Consider the following 25,899-nt stretch of genomic DNA (forward strand, 5'->3'; position numbering starts at 1 on the left):
AGTAAGATTACGGAGGTAAGGCAATAAATAGGCCATAGTGGCAAAATAATTACAATTTAGAAATTAAACACTGGAGTGATAGATGTGCAGAAGATGAATGTGCAAGTAGGGGTACTGTTGTGCAAAGGGAAAAAATAACGATATGGGGATGAGGTAGTTGGGTGGGCTAATTTACAGATGGGCTGTGTACAGGTGCAATGATCGGTAAGCTGCTCTGACAGCTGATGCTTAAAGTTAGTGAGGGAGATATAAGACTCCAGCTTCAGTGATTTTTGCAATTCGTTCCAGTCATTGGCAGTAGAGAACTGGAAGGAAAGGCGGCCAAAGAGAATTTGGCTTTGGGGATGACCAGTGAAATATACCTGCTGGAGCGCGTGCTACAGGTGGGTTCTGCTATGGTGACCAGTGAGCTGAGATAAGGCGGGGCTTTACTTAGCAAAGACCCTAACCCCGAGCCTGGCTAAAGTTAGCCACAACAAATTGGAATTTGTATAATGTATACAAATGCGTTATGAAGAAAGAAAAGTGTGGTATACACACAAAATGCATTGTGATGAAAATCGTGTAATACACATGAAAAGTTGTTGTCTTAGCTCTCCTAATCAACACCTGTGTTTGCTTTATGCCTCTCCAATGTAAATATGCCTTGTCTACTGCTGTCTTGGCTAGTTCTTACTGTTTTATTTCACTGTAGAGCCCTCAGTCCCGCTCAAAATGCCATAGTTAGCTCTTTGGTCCCACCCCACACACATGCGGAGACCTCAACTTGTGCCTCCAGAGACTAAACCTCTCTCATCGTCAATCAACGCCTAGGTTTACCTCCCCTGTACTCACATCCTACCATACTATTGTCTGTACATTATGCCCTGAATCTTTTCTACCACACCCAGAAATCTGCTCCTTTTATTCTCTGTCCCCAACACACTAGACAACCAGTTCTTATAGCCTTTAGCCCTTATCCTACTCCTCCTCTGTTCTCTTCTGGTGATGTAGAGGTTAACCCAGGCCCTGTAGCCCCCAGTTCCACTCCTATTCCCCAGGTGCTATCTTTTGTTGACTTCTGTAACCTTAAAAGCCTTGGTTTGATGCATGTTAACATAGAAGCCTGTTAATTAACACAGAAGCCTCCTCCCTCAGTTTGTTTTATTATAACACACTCCGCCAACCCTGATGTCCTAGCTGGGTCTGAATCCTGGCTTAAGAAGGCCACCAAAAATTCTGAAATGTCCGTCCCCAACTACAACATTTTCCGCCAAGATAGAACTGCCAAAGGGGGTGGAGTTGCAATCTACTGCAGAGATAGCCTGCAGAGTTCTGTCATGCTATCTACGTCTGTGCCAAAACAGTTTGAGCTTCTACTTTTAAAAATCCACCTTTCCAGAAATAAGTCTCTCACTGTTGCTGCTTGTTATAGACCCACCTCAGTCACCACCTGGACACCGTATGTGAATTAATTGCCCCCCATTTATCTTCAGTTTGTACTGTTAGGTGACCTAAACTGGGATATGCTTAACACCCCAGCCATCCTACAATCTAAGCTAGATGCCCTCAATCTCACACAAATTATCAAGGAACCTACCAGATACTACCCTAAATCCTTAAACACGGGCACCCTCATAGATAACGTCCTGACGAACCTGCCCTCTAAATACACCTCTGCTGTCTTCAACCAGGATCTCAGTGATCACTGCCTCATTGCCTGCGTCTGTAATGAGTCCGCGGTAAAACGACCACCCCTCATCACTGTCAAATGCTCACTAAAACACTTCAGTGAGCAGGCCTTTCTAATCGTCCTGGCCCGGGTATCCTGGAAGGATATTGACCTCATTCCGTCAGTAAAGGATGCCTGGTTATTCTTTAAATGTGCTTTCCTCACCATCTTAAATAAGCATGCCCCATTCAAAAATTGTTGAACTAAGAACAGATATAGCCCTTGGTTCACTCCTGACTTGACTATCATTACACAAGGCGAGACCCAGGTGCAGACACATGAGGCAGATGGTTGGAGTTGAAGATGTTTAATAATCCAAAAAGGAGTAGGCAAGAGAATGGTTGTGGACAGGCAAAAGGTCAAAACCAGTCCAGGAGGCACAGAGTGGCAGACAGGCTCGGGGTCAAGGCAGGCAGAATGGTCAGGCAGGCGGGTACAGAGTCCAGAAACAAGCAAGGGTCAAAACCGGTAGGACTAGAAAAAGGAGAATAGCAAAGGCAGGAGAACGGGGAAAACCACTGGTTGACTTGAAACATACAAGAAGAACTGGCACAGAGAGACAGGAAACACAGGGAGACAGGAAACACAGGGAGACAGGAAACACAGGGATAAATACACTGGGGAAAACAAGCGACACCTGGAGGTGGTGGAGACAATTACAAGGTCAGGTGAAACTGATCAGGGTGTGACATTGACTGCCCTTGACCAGCACAAAAACATAATGTGGCGTACTGCATTAGTATCGAATAGCCCCGCGCGATATGCAACTTTTCAGGGAAGTTAATGAGAACCAATATACACAGGCAGTTAGGAAAGCGAAGGCTATCTTTTTCAAACAGAAATTTGCATCCTGTAGCACAAACTCAAAAAAGTTATTGGACACTGTAAAGTCCATGGAGCATAAGAGCACCTCCTCCCAGCTGCCCACTGCACTGAGGCTAGGAAACACTGTGACCACCGATGAATCTACGATAATCTAGAATTTCAATAAGCATTTTTCTACAGCTGCTTTCCACCTGGCTACCCCTACCCCGGGCAACAGCTCTGCACCCCCCACAGCAACTTGCCAAAGCCTTCCCCATTTCTCCTTCACCCAAATCCAGACAGCTGATGTTCTGAAAGAGCTGCAAAATCTGGACCCCTACAAAACAGGTGGGCTAGACAATCTAGACCCTCTCTTTCTAAAATTATCCACCATAATTGTTGCAACCCCTATCACTATCCTGTTCAATCTCACTTTAGTATCGTCTGAGATCCCTAAAGATTGGAAAGCTGCCACGGTCATCCCCTTCTTCAAAGGGGGAGACATTCTAGACCAGAATTGTTACAGACCTATATCTATCCTACCCTGCCTTTCTAAAGTCTTCGAAAGCCAAGTTAACAAACAGATCGCCGACCATTTCAAATCCCACCGTACCTTCTCCGCTATGCAATCTGGTTTCCAAGCGGGTCATGGGTGCACCTCAGCCACGCTCAAGATCCTAAGTAATATCATAACCTCCATCCTCCACTGTGCAGCCGTCTTCATCGACCTGGCCAAGGCTTTCGACTCTGTCAATCACCTCATTCTTCTCGGCAGACTCAACAGCCTTGGTTTCTCAAATGACTGCCTCGCCTGGTTCACCAACTACTTCTCAGAAGTGTCAAATCGGAGGGCCTGTTGTCCGGACCTCTGGCGGTCTCTATGGGGGTGCCACAGGGTTCACTTCTTGGGCCGACTCTTTTCTCTGTATACATCTCTTGCTGCTGGTGAATCTCTGATCCACCTCTATGCAGATGACACCATTCTGTATACTTCTGGCCCTTCTTTGGACACTGTGTTAAAAAACCTCCAGACGAGCTTCAATGACATACAACACTCCTTCTGTGGCATCCAACCGCTCTTAAATGCAAGTAAAACTAAAAAACGATCGCTGTCGACACCCTCCCGTCTAGCATCACTACTCTGAACGGTTCTGACTTAGAATATGTGGACAACTACAAATACCTAGGTGTCTGGTTAGACTGTAAACTCTCCTTCCAGACTCACATTAAGCATCTCCAATCCAAAATTCAATCTAGCTTGCTATTCCGCAACAAAACATCCTTCATTCATGCTTCCAAACATAACATTGTACAACTGACTATCCTACCGATCCTTGACTTCAGCGATGTCATTTACAAAACTCTACTCATCACTCTGCTCAGCAAATTGGATGTAATCTATCACAGGACCATCCGTTTTGTCATCAAAGCCCCATATACAACCCACCACTGCGAACTGTATGCTTTCGTTGCCAAACCCACTGGCTCCAGGTCATCTATAAGTCTTTGCTAGGTAAAGCCCCGCCTTATCTCAGCTCACTGGTCATGATAGCAGCACCCACCCGTAGCACGCGCTCCAGCAGGTATATTTCACTGGTCATCCCCAAAGCCAACTCCTCCTTTGGCCGCCTTTCCTTCCAGTTCTCTGCTGCCAATGACTGGAACAAATTGCAAAAATCACTGAAGCTGGTGTCTTATATCTCCCTCACTAACTTTAAGCATCAGCTGTCAGAGCAGCTTACCGATCATTGCACCTGTACACAGCCCATCTGTAAATTAGCCCACCCAACTACCTCATCCCCATATTGTTATTTATTTTTTGCTCCTTTGCACAACAGTATCTCTACTTGCACATTCATCTTCTGCACTATCACTCCAGTGTTTAATTGCTAAATTGTAATTATTTCACCACTATGACCTATTTATTTATCTAATCTTACTAAACTCAGCAAAAAAGAAACGTCCTCTCACTGTCAACTGCGTTTATTTTCAGCAAACTTAACATGTGTAAATATTTGAATGAACATAACAAGATTTAACAACTGAGACAAACTGAACAAGTTCCACAGTCATGTGACTAACATAAATTGTATGTGTCCCTGATCAAAGGGGGGTCAAAATCAAAAGTAACAGTCAGTATCTGGTGTGGCCACCAGCTGCATTAAGTACTGCAGTGCATCGTCTTCTCATGGACTGCACCAGATTTGCCAGTTCTTACTATGAGATGTCACCCCACTCTTCCACCAAGGCACCTGCAAGTTCCCAGACGTTTCTGGGGGGAATAGCCCTAGCCCTCACCCTCAGATCCAACAGGTCCCAGACGTGCTCAATGGGATTGAGATCCGGGCTCTTCGCTGGCAATGTCAGTACACTGACATTCCTGTCTTGCAGGAAATCACGCACAGAACGAGCAGTATGGGTGGTGGCATTGTCATGCTGGAGGGTCATGTTAGGATGAGCCTGCAGGAAGGGTACCACATGAGGGAGGAGGATGTCTTCCCTTTAACGCACAGCATTGAGATTGCTTGCAATGACAACAAGCTCAGTCCGATGATGCTGTGACACACCGTCCCAGACCATGACGGACCTTCCACCTCCAAATCGAACCCCGCTCCAGAGTACAGGCCTCGGTGTAACGCTTATTCCTTCAACGATAAACGCGAATCCGACCATCACCCCTAGTGAGACAACACAGTGACTCGTCAGTGAAGAGCACTTTTTTGCCAGTCCTGTCTGGTCCAGTGACGGTGGGTTTGTGCCCGTAGGCAACATTGTTGCCGGTGATGTCTGGTGAGGACCAAGCCTACAACAGGCCTACAAGCCCTCAGTTCAGCCTCTCTCAGCCTATTGCGGACAGTCTGAGCACTGATGGAGGGATTGTGCTTTCCTGGTGTAACTCGGGCAGTTGTTGTTGCCATCCTGTACCTGTCCCGCAGGTGTGATGTTTGGATGTACCAATCCTGTGCAGGTGTTGTTACACGTGGTCTGCCACTGTGAGGCGATCAGCTGACCGTCCTGTCTCCCTATAGTGCTGTCTTAGGCCTCACAGTACTGACATTGCAATTTATTGCCCTGGCCACATCTGCAGTCCTCATGTCTCCTTGCAGCATGCCTAAGGCAAGTTCACGCTGATGGGCAGGGACCCTGAGCATCTTTCTTTTGGTGTTTTTCAGTCAGTAAAAAGGCCTCTTTAGTGTCCTAAGTTTTCATAACTTTCATAACTTAATTGCCTACCATCTTTAAGCTGTTAGTGTCTTAACGACCGTTCCACAGGTGTATGTTAATTAATTGTTTATGGTTAATTGAAAAGCATGGGAAACAGTGTTTAAACCCTTTACGATGACGATCTGTGAAGTTATTTGGATTTTTAAGAATTATCTTTTGAAAGACAGGGTCCTGAAAATGGGGCGTTTCTTTTTTTGCTGAGTTTACATTTGCACACACTGTATATAGATTTTTCTATTGTGTTATTGATTGCACGTTTGTTTATCCCATGTGTAACTCTGCATTTTTTGTGTCGCACTGCTTTGGCCAAGTTGCAGTTTTAAATGAGAACTTGTTCTCAGCTGGCCTACCTGGTTAAATAAAGGTGAAATAAAAAATCAATTTAAAAAAGTGGAGTTTTTCGTGTGCATGGCACATATATTTAGAATAAGTCATTTGTGTCTATTTCACAATAAACTGTGATAGTGTGTTGAGTTTATTTCCAATTCCAAACTGCCTGTCTGTCTGTCTGTCTGTCTGTCTGTCTGTGAGACTTCAGGGAAGCTCCTATCAACACTGCCTCAGCTCCACCAGCCAAACTTCTCTTTGGTTATTCCTCCCAGCAGGGGTGTGAAGAGGGCCTCATAGTGTCTTTTCTGTGGAGAGAGAGAGAGAGAGTGTGAGGCAATTGGAAAAGGATGGAAATATAGCAGCGAGCGACAGCAGCATTTGAACTCACACAGGGCTACTGAGGCATGGGGCAGACTTCAGAGACTGAGAGAGGGAGTTGTGAACAGGGGAAATGTCAGAGTATTTATAGCCCTCCATGTGAAACTTGCCCCAACCTCTCCAAGTCAAAAGAAAGGGATGATTATACAGTAATATGTGTTTACGACCAGAGTGGTTGGTCGGGTGATTTCAGCCCCTCTCTCTCTGGTATCCTGGAGCTATCCTATTCCCCTCCACCGGTGGGGTGCTGTGTGTGTGGCAGGCTGCCTGGCTGGCTGGCGGGAGGGGAGAGCTGGGCTGGGCAGGGAGCCAGGTCGGGGGCCTCACCCAACTCCCACAATCCCCCTGACCTTCACACATGCAAATTAGCCACGTGCGGCCGGTGGATGGGAGGAGAGCAGAGCACACACTACCCCCTCCTCTCAGAGGAAAAGGGATTTCTCTCTCTCTATTTCTTGTTATTGTTCCAGCCCGCCTGTCTCCCCCACTAGCCCTCTCTTGCTCCCCCTCTCCTCTCCTCTATTCTCTGATCTCCTGGGTGTTTTCTAAGCATGTGGTCCTCCAGTGGAGGGTTAAAGGGAGTCGAAAAGAGGGGATATACCCCAGTGGGGCTATCTCTACCTCTATATCCTCCCATCTGCATCTCTCTCTTCCTTTGCTGCCTCTTCCTCTCTCGCTCCCTCTGCCTCAGTACAGGAAAGAGTCAGGGGGTTCATGGAGAGGAGAAAAGCGAGAGGTGTTTGTATGCTACAATATTTATACACAGAGTATATCAGTATCGTTCTGACATCACCCCGTTCCCCTTTGCCCAAGGGAAGAATGCTAGATGATAGGCCGGCACTTACTTTGTGTGTGTGTGTGTGTGGTGATCGGCACACTTCTCCGCCTGGCTGCCGGGGACTTTAGTTTGTTCGTCCGACACATTGAGACATAGCAGTCTGGCAGGCAGTTTGTTTGTCTCCATGCCGTTTTATGTGTCTGATGGACAATATTCAACTGTTACTATTGTTTTGGTGACCGTATGTGAAGGTGATGATGATGACGATTTAGAGTCTGTGGTGAGACGCGGGACTGTGTTGACCACCTCTGTCGGAACAGGCTGTCATTTACACCAATCAAGACTGTAATAATATCATCTAGATCCCCAACACACCGTATGACACAGAAACACTGGCTGACTGGACATCGGCACAAAAGCATGAGAAAATATAGACGCCGTGTCTCTGTAAGTGAGCGCAAACAAACTCAGTCAACCTGTTCAAGTATTTCTGTGCAATCTTGAGAAATAATTTGGGAGTAAGGGAAGGTTTTGTTTGAAAATACTCGTGCAGATAGATCAATATGTAAATTCACTAACCGGTTTGTACCTACACTGTAGTTACACACTGAAAAGATATTGTTTTAGCAAAAGCACCTACAACTGATTTAAAATTGAATGCAAAAGCAGGGTTTCTGGCATATTTCACTGAAAGCTAACACGAAACAGAAACCTGTTGTAAACACCACCTCCCTCCACCATACCATGTTGTGTCTTCTTGATGAACATCCATTGGTATTGTTGACTTAACATGTAAAAAGGTTACCATAATGTCAGCTCTATGTCAGAGGGCTCTGATGGAGATTACGTTAGCATAGTCCATAGTTGGGCCTACAACGGGCTGCTCTGCCCAGTAGGGAGGCTGTGACATGCTCTGGGCTAGAAGGAACCTGGGTGTATTCAGACTGATGTGGTGGCGCGTGATGATCACACCCTGACACATTTGACATTTAACCTAAATGGAGTTGACTGTAAGGGAATGCTTTTAATACCAACATCTCCAGTAGTATATTACACCACATACAGAGTCTCGTCATTTCTTTTCACTGCGTATGTGGCTATTTGTTTATGTGTTGGAAATCACAGACCTGCACATTTCTCCGAAAAGTCTGGAACATCCAGTGACAGCGACAGAATTGCAGACATGGCTTTAGTGGTTGCTGCAATCTGAAGGGAAGGCATTTCTAAAATGTCGTCCCTCTGTCTCCCACTGTCCATCTCATTCTCTGTCTCTCTCTCGCTCGCTCTTCTCTCTCTCGTCTTTCTCTACCCTTCTCACCCTCTGTCCTCTGCTATCGCTCTCGCTCTCTTTCCCAGAATGTTGTCAACTCTCCTCTCCGTCCTCCTCCCCAGTCAGTCAGCCAGTCTTTGGGGTTGACCTTCAGCGCTGTAGTTAGTTAGTGGATGACTGTGCTGCCTGCTGCACTCATTATCCATCTAAGATGAATAGTTCCATCATAGGAGAGGAGGAAATAAGGCAATCAGACCAATTAGAAATAGTTACGAGCTTGGAGGGCGAGAAGAGCTGGAGGACGAGGGGACCTGGGCTCTGGAGGTCCTTAGCCTGTGTGTGTGTGTGTGTTTGGCGAGTCACTGTGGTTTGGGGGTCAGTGGAAACACCCCTTGTTGACCTGTGACCCCTAACCCTCAGCCCTGTGGCTTAATGAGCGCTTGTTAAAGAGAGGATGTTTGAAATGCCAGGCCAATGCCATCACCTTAACGAACATCCTCACATTCCCTTCTCTTCTTAATTAGGTCATGGATTTTTATGCTGATTGTCACTTTCAATGTTTATATAGTATGTTCGGCTGAAGTAGAAATCCAGGGTCAGAGTCGTCTCTCTGTTTTCTACCGATCAGGGCCCTTTATCTGTGCTCTGTTATGACTTGGGTCTGCTGTGAGATGTATTTACTTCATTTCTCCCTTCATATCTTCATCATTATGTGGTGGAATTGAAACAGCTGTACTCCTCTGGGTGTTGCACATGTAGGCCGATACAAATCATCTGCCACTTGGAGAAATGAGAGGGAAATGAGGCCGGGCACAAAGGAGAAGAGATAGGGAAGTGATTGTGTTCCTAGGATGAACCTTCTCCATTGAGAGCACTGCTGCTGCCCAACTGGGAAATTCAGGTGGGTCAATATTACATTGTTCAGAGTTGCACTGAGGAGCAGGAAACGAAGAGGTTTCTGTCACTTGTCAGATCAATTAGATCGAGCAGAAGAATCTCAGCTTACAGAAGAGGACACAGATGATGTCATATGTCCTATTGTATGGGTATTGTGGAGTCCTGTGAATGTGTGTTTCAGAGGTAAATAGTGCTTGAGAGAGGCCCTATTCTCCCGGTGTTAGGGTCCCCCTGCCTTCGGCCTGTGCTGATGTCTAGTTGGGCATGCAGCTAGCTCTGATTTCTGCATGTTGGGCGCCTCCGCCCCATCTATTCCCGGTTGGTTCCCTGCTCAGGCCTGTCACGTGTACCATTGGGCTAAACTATGGGCCCTGTGTGCATCAGAAACCATTATGCGTAATGGCCTTTCCGCATATCATTCTCCCCGTGTTATGACACTTATTTTATGACTGCTTACATATCAAATATTTAAATAAACAGAATAGGGGCTGGTTGATGCCGAGGGGGGGAAGACATTAATTTCCAAGCGCAAAGGCGGCAGGCAGGCAGCGAGAAATAAAGAGAGAAGGGGGGGGCAGTGAAGAGGAGGGAGACAGAGAGAGAGAGGGGAGAAAGGCTGCAGACGCGGAGAAGAGAAATGCTTCACTTGCCTCCAATCAAAGTGGAGGAGGACATTTTTTTGCTTACGCCTCGCAGTGGCAAGCGGGTGGCGGGCGGGCGGCGGCAGAGGGGCCATCCGTCAGCGTTTTTCCCCGGGCTGGGGCTGACGGCAGGCCCCAGTGGCTCATAAAAGCAGCCCAGCATAGTAATATCAATCGTGTGCCAAGGAGAGCGAGCGGGAGAGAAAGCGGAGGTAAAAACAGAATATAACACAACAATGTGTAAAAAAAGAAAGGACAGAGAGGGAGGGAAGGGTAGCAGACTGATTTATATATCTATGTTTTTTCTGGAGAGAGAGCGAGAGAGCGAGAGAACACGAGAGAGAGTGTAAGAGAGAGAGTGTAAGAGAGAGTGTAAGAGAGAGTGTAAGAGAGAGTGTAAGAGAGAGAGAGAGAACACGAGAGTGTGAGAGCGAGAGTGTGAGAGCGAGAGTGTGAGAGCGAGAGTGTGAGAGCGAGAGTGTGAGAGCGAGAGTGTGAGAGCGAGAGAGTGAGAGAGAGAGAGTGAGAGAGAGAGAGTGAGAGTGAGAACACGAGAGAGAGAACACGAGAGAGAGAGAGAGAGAGAGAGAGAGAGAGAGAGGCAACAAGGTCTTGTGGCTGAACCGAGCCGTCTTGCGTCTGGAAGCGTTGGTGGCAAGCCCATTACTGTCAGGCTAATCTTAAAATAATTAATTGCGAAGTCGACGCTTTTAAAGAGTATTGTAATTGAATCCTAAATTAGGCCTGGGAAAGAGGACATGTCCTGCTTTACTGTGAGCCTGCTCCCATTCCCTCCCTCCCTCCATCTCTCTCTCCTTCCCTCATGTGGAGGAGATAGAACGCGAGGCAGGAAATGCTAATGAAATGCATATTTGGGGGAAAAGGGCCATCTATAATTTAGATGTTTCTTTGAATTTGAATGATGTGTGAGTGCTGTGATTTATTTTACTTGTGGAGAGGATCATTCTGTCAGGATTTTATTCTTGTAAACAAATGCGAAGAAAGGAGAATAAAAGCAGAGCAATAAAGTAAACAGAATGGAATGAATAAATTGAGCTTTTGTCATGAATAATTTGTGAGGGATGGAAGAGAAAGCCATGTTTCCTCAGAGAGATTGACATTTTGTTTTTATATTGTTACTTGTGACTGACTTGAAAGCTATTGGATATTGACCACAACATGAATTGTATATTGTTTTGCTCTGCACACACACACACACACACACACACACACACACACACACACACACACACACACACACACACACACACACACACACACACACACACACACACACACACACACACACACACACACACACACACACACACACACACAAACACATTGAACTCTCTGTAGACTCCAAGCCTCCATCTAACTGAGGTATGTTTTGAGTGGAGCTCTCAGCCAGTGGTCCTAGTAGAGGAATGGCTGCTTGCTCAGAGCCTTTAAACTGTAAAAGCAGCTCAATGTGCTTCCATTTACCCCTGCTGCCTCCCAGATGGGCTGCCTGCCTGCCTGCACTACGACCCCTGTCTGGCCTGCTGGATCAAAGCTCCGGGACGGGGCTGCCCTCCATAAAACGTCTGCCTTGACAATGGTGTTGGCTTTGAGGTTAGATAGAGAGTTTGAGCTCCATGGGGAAAAATGGGAACCCTTAATGGTGAGACCTAAACCATTTGTGTTGGGTGTGTAGCTTACTGCTGGTCTGTATTGGGCATACTGAGACTATTAGAATAAATAGTGTGAGACGGACTCTTCTCCCTGTTATTCTCTTTCTATCTATGGATCAAACAACACATTCCTCCTACAGTGTAAGTATTGCCAATTGTCTGTCCACTGTCCAAGACAAATACACATGGGGAAATGAAACAGACCGTGCAGTGCAATTTAAGGATTTGCTTTGGACTTTCTCAGTGCTTTAATATGTCTATGCTTTAAAAACAGAGCAATAAAACGTGTTACGGTTGTAGTCTATTAAAAGTAACAGAAATGAAGGTGATTCTTTCTGCCACCTAATTGTTTGTCCAGAGAAGGGCGCATATTGACAGTGTAAGTGTTTATGAATAAAGGATTAGTTAACTGTTCCACAGCCTTAGGCTTTAGTGGCCCTTCTACAGGCTGAGAGAGGCCTGGGTGGGTGGTGGGTGGTAGCTGGAGTCTAGGTGTGTGGTGGCTGGAGCCTGGTTGGGTGGTGGCTGGAGCTTAGGTGGATGGCTGGAGCCTGGGTGGGTGGTGGCTGGAGCCTGGGTGGGTGGTGGCTGGAGCCTGGGTGTGTGGTGGCTGGAGCCTGGGTGTGCGGTGGCTGGAGCCTGGGTGTGGTGGCTGGATCCTGGGTGTGTGGTGGCTGGATCCTGGGTGTGTGGTGGCTGGATCCTGGGTGTGTGGTGGCTGGAGCCTGGGTGTGTGGTGGCTGGAGCCTGGGTGTGTTGTGGCTGGAGTCTGGGTGTGTGGTGGCTGGAGCCTGGGTAGGTGGTGGCTGGAGCCTGGGTGTGTGGTGGCTGGAGCCTGGGTGTGTGGTGGCTGGATCCTGGGTGGGTGGTGGCTGGAGCCTGGGTGTGTGGTGGCTGGAGCCTGGGTGGGTGGTGGCTGGAGCCTGGGTGTGTGGTGGCTGGAGCCTGGGTGGGTGGTGGCTGGTGCCTGGGTGGGTGGTGGCTGGAGCCTGGGTAGGTGGTGGCTGGAGCCTGGGTGGGTGGTGGCTGGAGCCTGGGTGGGTGGTGGCTGGAGCCTGGGTGGGTGGTGGCTGGAGCCTGGGTGTGTGGTGGCTGGATCCTGGGTGTGTGGTGGCTGGAGCCTGGGTGTGTGGTGGCTGGAGCCTGGGTGGGTGGTGGGTGGATCCTGGGTGGGTGGTGGCTGGAGCCTGGGTGGGTGGTGGCTGGAGCCTGGGTGGGTGGTGGCTGGAGCCTGGGTAGGTGGTGGCTGGTGGCTGGGTGTGTGGTGGCTGGATCCTGGGTGGGTGGTGGCTGGATCCTGGGTGGGTGGTGGCTGGAGCCTGGGTGTGTGGTGGCTGGAGCCTGGGTGGGTGGCTGGTGGCTGGAGCCTGGGTGTGTGGTGGCTGGAGCCTGGGTGGATGGCTGGAGCCTGGACATGCATTTTGCTTTAGGCCAGCTGTCATTGATCGCTCAGCACCACCAGCCCATGTTCTCATCCAGCTTGCTGATTGATTCAGAGGTCTTAAGCGATTGGAAGTGGCCTGGGCTGAGCACGCTCGCCTGGGGTGGCCTGGAGAGGCTGTGGGAGTCACAGCCAGCCCATTTCCGGGGCACTCCCAGGTCGACCAGCCCATTCAGCCAGGGGCACAAGGCATTATGAGGACAATCAACCCCCTGACGCTCTCGCCTTGTGCCGCTTGTGAGGGGGGGTGACGGGGTGGGCCAGGTTTATTGTTACACGCACACACACACATACACACACACCCTCTCCAACCCCCTCTCCATCCAGCCTCAATTTCTGAATGCAGTGAGCAGTGCGAGTGTGTATTGCGATCAATTCACCAGCCTGCTGTTGCCTCATCCAGACAATGCCCTGGCAGTGATACACGAACAGCAGCCAGCGCATTTATGGAGGAAAATAAAAAAATTAATGAAAATATATTATTTTCCAATTAACTTTGTAAATTTCCCGCTGAGCTATCAGACGGTCGCTGTGAGGAGTCCGATAATGAAATCAATTTGGTTCAAATTGTTTCAGGTGACTTTTAATGAGTATCTAATAGCCGCCGGAGGACAGAAGGTCAGGATATCTGTTTGTTGTTTTAAAAGTAATTGATGAAAACATGGATATCCAGAGAGGACTGGGCTGTGGCCCAAAACACAGAGCACGACGACATTCTGGCATTCCCTGCGGAGACGTGGTGATTCTCCTGGACTGCACTATGGCTTTGAATGCTGTACTTGAGAAGTGATGGGAACGTAGTTCGCCAAATGGATTGATGAACTCCTAAGGGTTAAAACATTTCCATTAGAATTAAGGAGCATATTTTATACTGTAGTAAGTGCGCAGTCTTCCATTTTTTCTAATCCTCTACTTGAGGCCATGCTCGTCTTGCTCTGTGGTTACGGCGGCAGCTGAATAGCCTGTTTATTATAACAGCTAGACACAGAGAGGCTGATGGATGAAGGAGCGAGTGTAGTTCTGCCCAGAGGAGCCTTTAGCTTCATTTGTGTATCTATTGCCCCTCTTAATATTCACTTATGTATTTTTCCCCTTCTCTGAACACATTACCAGGGAATAGCCATTGCTAATTCATAAACACGCTTGATAATTCTGCCTCATTTATAGTTATTGGAGCCGTAAACTATTACCTCCCCTTCCAGACCATTCTATCAGCGTAGATGGTAATTCCCCTGAATAACTGGTGTATATTTAATATCAGTGTTTATGGCAGGCCTGGTCTCTAAAGAGAGAGAGAAAAACACGGCAGATTTCTTGATAAACACATAGCCTCCTATCCTCCCTGGAGCAATGGGGTTATTGTTGTGTTTTTCCCTCTTTCATATGTCTGTGGCCGTCCCGGCCCGTCGTCTCGTCTCTCCAGCAGCATGCCTCTCTGCCTGGCCTGCCTGGCTCTCCGTCTCTGGCTGACTGGGAGGGAAAGTGGAGCACATTCCTCTCGTGCCACGACTCCCCTCCCTCACACAAAATAACTGTGTGGCGGCTGAAACTCTTTCTCAGGGTTTCTGCTGACAGGAAGTGAAGCGTCTAGCACTCCAACACAGCGCAGGCCAGCTCCTCAGAGAGGCTGGGAGAGACAGGCAGCATCCGCCTTCTCTTCCTCCTCCTCCTCCTCCTCTACATCAATATCAACTCTCCTCTAAGACTCCTCAGACACCAGCTAGCCGGCCAGCCAGCCAGCAGAGATAGGTCTCATCATCTATTTATGTGGCTCTGAGGATTTAATGGTAGAATGAATGGGTGCATCTGCTGGCAGTGGCACTACCATTGCAGACCGGGCATAACACTGACAATTCATTACTGTCGACTGACTGGCGAGGGACACAGGATACTGGCGTGGATCTGGTGTGGCGAGAGCTGGGCTGGTTGTTGGCAGAATCTTCATCCAAGTTGTTTGGGTCCAAGCTGTTTTGAATGTGTCTCTTTCTGTTAAGTTCTTTATTTGTTTTCATTCTGTGCTGGTGTGTATCCATTGTCACACACCTCTCATTTTGTCATTGAGCTTTTTTCCTCCTCAGTCTCAGTCTTTTTCCATGAGGAAAAGAGTTCCTGCCATCGTCTGACCCCAATCTCTCCTCAGACAGATGAGCTCCCCTCCTCTCCCGCTCTCCCCCTCGCCCCCCTCCAACCCTCCTCTGTTGCCTGCTCTAATGACGTCTGCGTGCTCGCCGTGAGGAACCAAACACTCAGCCACTTTTCCTTAGCGCAGGGGGGATGCGTTTGCAGACGCACAGGGATGTGTTGTAAATATTGGTGTCAAATGCGGAGGGCACTCTCACCGACTGGCACCTTAGCAGCCTCAGCATCCTAACACCAGAGAGAGCAATTACCAGCATGATCTCAACACAATAGTATGATGCTACTGCTGCTGCCTGCCTGCCTGCATGACAACACACTCTTATCTGCCTCCTCTCTCTCTCTCTACCTCTATATCTGTCTCTCGCTTTCTATCTCGTTCTATTCTCTCTCTCACTATCTATCTGGCTCTCTTTCTCTGTCTTTCTTCTTCTCTCTGTCACTCTCTGTCCCTCCCTCCCTCCCTCTCTCCCTCTCTGTGATAATTTCATGCTTCTCATTCGTAGCCGGCCTTCATGCCTAGCTGCCTGTGCCACCCAGAACTGAGCCTGTTGGGCTGAGCAAAGCCAATTTGCCCCGCCACGACTCCCCACGGACCATTCACACGCTCACCGCTGACATTTGTAAAGAGACGCTTTGCAACGCGGCGAGGGTTGATGTGTCAAGCGGAATGAGATTTTGTATTTATAAATATTCACTGACAAACGTTCAGTCCTGGGAAAGCTTCTGCTTCTTTACTCAGCCGGGGAACGTGGACCACACGGTCAATGTTGTTGTAGGGTTATTTAACCGTTTACCAGCAGAGTACGGTGCAGTTACAGGCTGATTGTTATGTGGAGCCCCTTTTGTAACATCAGTTTAGAAGATGCATGACACAAAACCATTCAGGCTAGTAGTTAAATATCAGTGACTGTGTAAAAGACTGGACAAGAGCTTTTACCTGTAAATTATTCCAAAGAATGCATGTACTCAACATTTGCTGTCAGATTATCCTTCACTGTGTATTTTGCTGTCATCGTGACTGGGCAACGAAGAGTTAACCTGCCTGCCCCTCTCCTCTCCGCTTGATGACATCGGTATTGTCTTTGCATCCATGAAATTAATTTTCTAATCTTAGTCAGCAGGAGTGGGGAATTTGCACACATTAATATGGAAGTCGATCTCCCCTCCCCTCCCCAGCCCTGCAGTCTCTTCCTCCCTGTTCTCTTCAGTATGAAACAGCGGGCTGTAACCGTCTGTGTTTCGGGCTAACGCAGCGCTTTGTACTGCAGGCACAGCCATGTGGTTTCATAGGAAGCGGTGGATTTTGTGCTTCTTTACTTGGAAAGAATGTCATTCAGATTGTCTGTTGTTTCTGTGTCTGCATGTCAATTCTCAGGGGACAGGGGTTGGTACAATGGATGGAGAATGATATCTGTCTACAATATAGCTAATTACATTAAACATTGGTGATTGGTTCTCTTTGTTTCTTGTGATGTACACATAGTGTTAGCATACTGGTATCCAGTATGATGTATGGACAAATGCTCACGATGCTGTTAGGCTTGGGACTGGACCAGAGCAGCCAACTACAGCTAGCCAACAGGGTTTTTCTCTGGGCGGGCTCAGACCTCGCTCCTCTCCCTCTGGACCATCCATCCAGCTCAGCCTTGGACCAAACCCATGCTAGAGGAGAGAGGATAAACACAGGTTAGCAGCTGTGGCTGGTGCGACAATCTTTCTGTTGGAGGGAGGTGGTGATTTGGTCATCTGTGTGGAGGACAGGACAGTGATGGTCACTTTGACTGGCCTGACTGCAGTGTTGTATCCATGTGTGTGTGTGTTTGTGAGTTGGGCTGACACTGGTTTCTCCTTTCAACAGTTCCAAGACTAGCAGTTTATGATGGAGCTGCATATGGACACATGCAGGCAGACACACACACACACACACACACACACACACACACACACACACACACACACACACACACACAGAAACACAATCACACAACCGCGTATAGGAGGCAAACAGTTAAATTAGCCAATAAATCTTTGATTTATGTACCCACATTCAAAATGAAATTATAATAATAACCATTAAATCATATTGCTTTTATATCTATTTGATTTTTATTAGTAAATTCTGTTGTTTTATAATTCACATTTCACATTGTTTTGTGGGGGAGTGTTTTGTTTTTGCTGATGAACAACTTTGCACATTAATGTGAAAGACTGAAACCATTTTGAAGTCATAAAATCAGAGTCAATAGAAGTCTGAAAAGCAATTTAACAGGTTTCACCCGATACTAATTTTGCTCGTGTTCTTTCTTAATAGCTTTGTTTTGCAATAAGCTCACGAGAGTTGAAAACTGCAGGGGAGTTCATCAATTGAATTTCAGATGTAGTATTGTCTCTTAACACCTCAATTGAATGGCATGCCCAGATGAACAAAACTGAAAATATATTGGGACAAATAAAAGCTATTTTACTCTATTCCCCGTGACTGTTTTATTTACACTCCCTTTTGGCGAAAACATGATTCAATTCATATTATTCATCTCTTTTCAAAAGTACAGATGTTTCTCCAAGGGACAAAAGTTCCTCATCAAAGGTAGTCTTTTGGTATAGAATGAACTATACAGTTAACTCATCCCCAGAAATAGGCCTAGTTTGGGATGAAATCTCATTTGATAGAACTTTACAGGACAGCATTGGAAAAATCATTTCAATCATTTTAGGAGATCTAAAATCAGTCTAGGAAATCAAGTTATGTTGCTGCAGCCTCCACGGCTTGCAGTTATGGTGTAACTTTAAGAGCTAACTCTTAGACATTTCAGCATTTCTCTGTCTCCTTCCAATTGAATTGTGTGTGTGTTTCCTACCCCAATCTTAGGAGCCCTAATTCTTCGTCTTAGTGTAGCAGTGGCATTCTGAACTCGGAAGTGACACGAGGAGATTTGTTCAAGTTGCGCTCAGCGTTTTGGGGAAAGGGGGACCCACTTGAGATGACCTGAGGAGGAGAGTGGAAGGAGGGAGGTGCGACCTGAGTGTGTCTCGTATCAGAGCAGAGTGAGCGGCGCCGTGCCCTGGATGTGTGGATTGAAGAGCGGTACCCTTTAGCCATTCGCCTGTCTAATTAATAGGAGTGTTAGGCAGGCAGGGAGGGAAAGGCAGACACACTGCTGCAGGTAGGGAGAATACAGAAATACCAAAAGTGGCTATTATGTGTTCTAGGTTTAAAGTGATGAAGTTTAAAGAGGGTCATGTGGATAATGATATTCCTCTGAAACAATATTGTTCCAAAGAATGAACCTTTGAACCTCACACATTTGTGTGTACTTTATATAATAGGCTTTTATCATTCTCGTGTATGTGTGGTTATTTGGCTTTATCTAAAAATATACATGTAAATGTAACATGTAAAGTGTTGGTCTTATGTTTCATGAGCTGAAATAAAAGATCCCAGAAATGTTGCAAATGCTTAAAAAGCTTATTTATCTCAAGTTTTGTGCATAAATTCCTTTACAACCACAGATCACGTTGATTGGCTGGGCCTGGCTCCCCAGTGGGTGGGTCTGGCTGTTCAGTGGGTGGGCCAATGCCCTCCCAGGCCCAACCATGGCTGCACCCCTGCCCAGTCATGTGAAATTCATAGATTAGGGTCTAATGAATTTATTTCAATTGATTGATTTCCTTTATATGAACTGTAATTCAGTCAAATCTTTTAAATTGTTGCACGTTGCGTTTATGTTTTTGTTCAGTGTATGTGGTACTCAGATAATGGGTTCTCAACCTTAAACCTTTACATCACATTGTCGTAGGGACCACATGTTACATAGTAGACACATTGTGTTGAGTGTATTTTTTTTTACACTCTCTAAATGGTTAAATGAGTGGGAAATAGATGTAATTGCTGCAATAGTTTGTGAGTGGGCAACATACAATATCATCCAAAATTGATATGTTGCCATATAAAATGATTTTATAATGTGCTAATTTCCCTAATGTGGACAGTTTGTGTTACCACCTTACACAAAGTCTCATTGTTTACCTCATACAATTGAGTGAAATGACCTCAGATTGGTGACTGCTTTAAACAGATTCATTTCTTTGGTTTTGGTATCGTTCACTTTGTTATACGCACCTGTCCGTCACAGGACTTAGAAAGCAGTTGTCATTTTCAAAGAGCAAGGAAAAAACGGAGCTCCCTTTCTAAAAGTTGCTGGCCACATGTAAATATACAGATTTGACAGTCAAGCCGTCCGTTATTTTGAGCCCTTTCACTATTTAGAACTACCTGTGGAGAGATGATTCGTTGAAATGATCCAGTCAAAAAAAGTGTTGTTTCCTTTTTCATATTGGCCATCTACCGGAAACATCGCCCCACAAGGAGAAGAGTCGCTAAATGGATAGTTGTTTCTCGTCTATCAAATCAAATCAAATCAAATCAAATTTTATTTGTCACATACACATGGTTAGCAGATGTTAATGCGAGTGTAGCGAAATGCTTGTGCAAATGCTTATCGATGGGTAATATACCTACGTTCGTTGTGGTTTGCCTTTTAGAGGAGCACGAATGGCACATGTAACGGCAGCCAGTTCCATTGGTTTTCACACAATGTCAATGTGAGTGATTCATTTGTTTGTGCTATTGATTATAGACGAACAAGCTCATCAATTCCAGCTTCAAGTGGACACTTGACTAATGTTGACACGTGTGCAGTTTATAAGGTACTAATTGAGCAAAATACTAGTAATCTGAACACAAATCAGATCCGTGTGTGTGGACAGTAATTTTACATTTTTGTTCTTCAAAATATCTCGACATATTTCAGCTTAATCCATTATTAATGTGGACATTTCTAACCAGTGTTTTGACACTGGGCTATAAATCAAAAAGCCATGACAACAGGAAGCAGCAACAGTATCATTTTCAACGGATCGTTTAGGAATATAAATGATTCTTTTAGCATTATTTTTCAACATTAATCTACTTAATTAGGTCAAATCGACTGAACGAGCCCAGAAACAAGCTGTGATTTGTTGATTTTGATAAATATTAGTGAAATTGTGAAAATGTGTTTGTCTTTGCCTGTACATACTCCACATACAACATATTCAGTAGCATATCTCTTTTCTATATGTGGTCAGGTTATGGTCACTGTGGTCAATAGGCATGGTGAGTCGGTGGTTGTGGTCCTTGGTCTGTGGGTACAGTCAGTGGTTGTGGTAAATGTGTGGTTAGTTGGAGAGGTGATTGGTTGCAGAACAAGCTACAAAGAGCAGGAAACAGAAAACACCATCCATCACTCCCTTCTCACAGAATATTGACTTGTTCTTTTATATTATTTTTATGACATATTGCATTTACTACATAAAAGTGTTTGGAAAGAAAACATAGTATAACTTTCCTCAACTTAATGAATGCCTTGGTATTTTCTCCGTGACTTGTCTCCTGGATATTGTCCCTTGATGAGCAGCCGGGCAGCATGTGCAATACAGTACAGTAGGCCATTCTGCTTCTCCCAACAGGGTTGGTTCAGGCCTTATTGAGTGGGGATGTGGAGCTATTGTTGATGGAGGCAGGAGATGAGCCACACGTAGCCCCATGTCTGTCTGAGACAGACAGAGGCAACACATGTCATAAATCATCCATGATGCAGCACTGTGGCGAGGAGACATCACACTCCACATAATCTGCCTTGCTCACGAATCCACAATGCAGGTGACGGATTAACAGCCTGACATTTTGGCTACGATTTTCCCGTTAACTCACCGGGACCCAGAAAATAACCTGTAAATGTGAAATACTTGAAAGGAATAGATTGCTCCTGGCACCTCTCTCTTTTCAGGTTCAGTGTGCTGTGTAACAGTTGTTCAAACAGAAGAAGGGTATTTGACAAACAGAAGTATTTGATATTACTGTTATATTATACCCCTGTAGTCCACTAACCAGTTGTGGATATGGACTAGATTCACCCGAGAGAACCCTTTGTAGGGAGGTCTAGGCCTAGGGGCGTCAACCCCCTGGAGAGATCTGACAGTGAATCATGCACTTTGGTGCATATGCATGAATAGATTTTCTAAAAGTATTGCTACAAAAAGTGGCACTAACCCTTTTCTCTCCCTTCTCTGGTGTTCCCCCTAGGTGGCTTCCGTGGACTTCATGGCTATGAAGCGCTCCCATCTCTACGGGATGGGCAACAACCCCTACTCTCAGCAGCAGCAGGGCGGGCCCTACCCCAGCCAGCCATACGGATCGCCCGCTACACATAGATACCCAATGGGAATGCAGGGGAGGGGCCAGGCGGGCATGGGCGGCATGCAGTACCCTCAACAGCAGGTGTGTACACTATGTCCATATGAGGAAGCTGCTTTAAAATTGTGCTCCTGTTTTGTTGCACACTTGCTCCCTAGGGTCAGAAGTTTGCTCCCTAGGGCCAGGTGTTTGCTCCCTAGGGCCAGGAGTTTGCGATATACCAGGAAAAAAACAACTTTCCTCCCTGATGGTTGACACTTGATTTGAGTGTACTTTAATACCAAGCCATGCTGTGTTCTCTGAGTGTATCATGTCATGGTACAGTAGTGTGTCAGATTGACTAGTAAGTATCTCAGTGTGATTGAGAAAGCATCCTCTGTTCAATAGATTACAGGACCTGTCACAGTTGTCATAAGTAGCATTACAAGGGATATTTGTTTCTCATTTGGAACACTATCTATTGTATTTCATTTCAGATTTAGCCCAAAGTGCCATGCAGTGCCACCGCTCTTATTTCCGTGGATGGCATCTGGAATTGTCAGCGGTGTTCATCAATGCGTTCCCCATTGTCTCGCTCTGAAATGGGCTTGTTGATGTCTGTAGTGTGATGAAACCAAACCCAGTACTGGGAAGTCATTCTAGCAACTGTCAAAATCTGTATCTCACAGCCCAGAGTTGCACTTCACTAAGACAATGATTCAGGTGTGTCATGACTGTCCACGAGAATCCAAATAGGTCAGATCAGTTTTGCAATGAATAACTTCAATCAGACCCCCTCTCATCCTAGAGGGGGAAGAACATAACTAGTGGGGGTTAACAACTCACGCCCTGTTGTAAATCAAGGGAGAAGATTCAGCCCTGCGCTCTGTTTCAACAGACTTTTCCCCCTCTGAAACTCTAACATGTTCAAAAGCGAATGCTGGAACAATATTTCTAACATAGAACGTGGGAACGGTCAGAGGCGATCTAAAGAACACAAATGTCATTTTGTTTGTTCTTTTGTGATATCATTAAAAAAGTTATAAAGGAAATACTGTAACTTGGAAAGTATACCTACTACATATATGACATTTCCATACTCCACGTTGTGCATGTATATATGAACAATTTTGAATGTGTTTTTGTTAAGAGTGGCATGTGATTTGAGAAGCTATAAGAGGTAATTGTTTTACCTAACTTTGCACAGTGAGTAGTTACTGCCCGGAGTGAGGTCAGGGAGCGTGCCAGCCTGCCAGAACTGCTCCTTTCCAGCAAACTGAATAAATGGGTTAAGAAAAAAACACACCAGGCCAGAAAAACGTGAAGCTGCACCTGCATGTTTAAAGTGGTTTCTACTTTGAATCTCAACACAATAAACTCACCTCCCGGACAATCACTGGCACGGCTGACTAGCTGTCCTAAGTAAAGTATCCTTGAAAGATAATTTAAAAAGGACCATCCTGTTACTCTGCTCAAACCATCGACGTGGATGGCTAGCCTATCTTAAAAGAAGCATCTTCAAGAGCGAATGGAAGCAAATTCAAATCTGTAGTTCTGTTCAGGACTACACGACAAGTCATTGGATACTGGACAACTACAAAACAGGACAACAGTAGAAGACTTGTTGGGACCATTTAGTACAATCAAAGCCTTACAAGCGTGCCACGAAAAGGCCCAACCCCCTTTCCAAGGCTGCCCTGTTCACCGAGACATCCCCGGTGAACCCAGGCATTTCACGTAAATACATTCATGATTTCTTACTCAAAGCGGGTGGTGATTTGTGTGCGAAGTAAATGGTTACTGTAGGTAAGAGTAGTTTCTGAATGTACCAATGTTAAGTGTCCATGTCCCTCTCTTCTTTAATACGCAGCCATGTCCACTAGGGACCTGTTGTTTTCAGCATATTAAGTCTCTAGTCAATAACCGGTGCAAGGTGTGTATGTTTATCTTGTGTTCCCATTGAATTAGTAAGTAAAAAAATAATTAAATCACTTTGTGTAGTACTGAATAATAAGTAAGGCTGGGGTTTTTGCAGATGCAAGGAGGTTACGACTGTTCAGAATGGTGATATTATACGAGGTTATGATTAATAAGTTGACTGTTTATTGATAGGTAAAGACCTTTTAGAGTTAAATTTGGGAAATGGTAACTCTTTAAAGAACCGCTCTCGTGGTGCCCCAGATCCTAATGAGTTAATTGTTACATGATTAATATAATCAGGTAACAATTAAACATAGTTAGTTAATTAGATAAATAGCAGTCTTCAGATGAATGTTAAAGTCAAGTCACGACAGGTTTAAGTGTGTGTGTTTGTTTGTATGTGTGCGTACATGCATGTGTGTAGTGAGTTAGAGATACTGTATGTCTCAATACAGAGACTAGAACAATGGCTCAGTCAGTTTGGTTGGTTGGTTGGTTGGTTGGTTGAAAGCAGGCCAGTCTATTCTGGGTAGAATGCTCTCGTCTCCCTGCTGTACTGCTATATTTAACCTGGCCTGATGGTCTGAGTTTTAATGTGTCTCGCCAAGTTTTGTTGCCCACATAGTGAGAGGACAGATGATATTGAAGAGGACAAACAGACTTCATTCTTTCTGATTACATTTATATAAAAAACGTATGCACACATGCGCACGCACACACACACTCAGACCCAATGTATTATTTCTTTTACCCCTTTTTCTCCCCAATTTCATGGTATCCAATTGGTAGTTACAGTCTTGTCTCATCGCTGCAACTCCCTTACAGACTCGGGAGAGGCGAAGGTCGAGAGCCGTGCGTCCTCCAAAACGCAACCAAGCCGCACTGCTTCCTGACGCAATGCCCACTTAACACGGAAGCCAGCCGCACTAATGTGTCGGAGGAAGCACTGTACACCTGGTGACCGTGTCAGTGTGCACTGCGCCTGGCCCGCCACAGGAGTCACTAGTGCGCGATGGGACAAGGACATCCCTGCAGGCCAAACCCTCCCCTAACCCAGACAACGCTTTGCCAATTGTACGCCGCCCCATGGGTCACCCGGTCGCGGCCGGCTGCGACAGAGCCTGGACTCAAACCCAGAATCTCTAGTGGCACAGCCTTAGACCACTGCGCCACTCGGGAGGCCAGACCCAGTGTATTCTGAAGTAAATGCTGTACACAGTACGACCCAGTAATCCACACTGTTCATAAAGCAGTGGAGACTGCTTTATGAACTGTGTCATTTAAACTGTTTTCATTATTTACTCTCCCATTCTCATGTTCAATATTAACTTTCCACTATGTTATTCTCATTGTTGTCCCTGATTATAGCTGGACCCCAGGGTCTATCCAGCGTGGCTGTGTGTGTGTGTGTGTGTGTATGTGTGTGTATGTATGCATGTGTGTATGTATGTGTGTGTGTGTGTGTGTGTGTGTGTGTGTGTGTGTGTGTGTGTGTGTGTGTGTGTGTGTGTGTGTGTATGTGTGTGTATGTATGTGTGTATGTATGTGTGTATGTGTGTGTGTGTGAGTGTGTATGTGTGTGTGTGTGTATGTGTGTGTGTATGTGTGTGTATGTATGTGTGTGTGTGTGTGTGTGTGTGTGTGTGCAGACTGACTGAGACTAGAGACCACGTCAGACTTCCTTGCTGCAGGCTGCTTCTCGCTTGCTCTGATGACATCAGCACACTCCGGCTCCACATACAACAAGATCTCACAGTTTCCCTTTGACATTCGACGTATTATGGATGATCGTCTATTTTTGATGCATTAATTCAGGTTACAGGGTTCAGTTACAGGGTTAACTCTGGGGAGTTACTAGGTTAAAACAGAAACGACTCAGAGGGTTAAGTTTAGGTATTAATCCCGAGTGGTTAGGGTTAAAACAACCCGCTGTTTACATCAACTATCATCAAGTATTATCATGGCTTGGTAGAGCATTGTGAATTGCTGAAATATAACCAACTGAAAAGTAATGAGTTTATATCTGGAGACGTGGAAGCATTTGAATCATCAGATTCATCTTTACAGGATAAAGAGCAAGACAAACGGAGACTAGGCGATGAGAGAGAGGGTCAAAGAGCCAGCCAGGGCTGTCTGTGATGTACTGCTACATGACAAGCCTCTGACTGTCTTTCCCCCATGATGCATTGTGCTCCCGGCAGGCAGAGGGCTTGGTGTGCTGTAGACAGGATGGTAGCCAGGCAACGTGACGTCACAGGCCTGCGTCGGTGGCACCCAGGATGCCCTAGTGGCTGTCATGTATCGTGTGTCTGTGTGTTGTGTTTAGGCTGAGTGTTGGTTCACCATCCAGGTTACTGCTTGTATCAGTACTCCCTCCCACTATGAATTGTAGTGGATAGGTTGGCTAGGGGTTTACCTTTACAATTCATGGCCCCAGAACATCGATCCCCTCTCCTCTTTTCCCAGTGACAGTGTGAC

General features: G+C 46.0%; 1 protein-coding gene across 1 annotated transcript in view; it reads left to right on the forward strand.

Moving 5' to 3' along the window:
- Positions 1-25,899, forward strand: part of LOC112255745 (AT-rich interactive domain-containing protein 1B-like) — a 231,755-nt gene that overhangs the window by 8,712 nt on the left and 197,144 nt on the right. The window contains exon 2 of the mRNA XM_042325452.1: positions 21,412-21,606. Within this exon, the coding sequence (XP_042181386.1) occupies positions 21,412-21,606 (195 nt within the window). The remainder of the gene's footprint in view (positions 1-21,411; positions 21,607-25,899) is intronic.

This window comes from Oncorhynchus tshawytscha, linkage group LG08 (assembly GCF_018296145.1).
Source record: "Oncorhynchus tshawytscha isolate Ot180627B linkage group LG08, Otsh_v2.0, whole genome shotgun sequence".
In the NCBI taxonomy this organism is placed as follows: domain Eukaryota; kingdom Metazoa; phylum Chordata; class Actinopteri; order Salmoniformes; family Salmonidae; genus Oncorhynchus; species Oncorhynchus tshawytscha.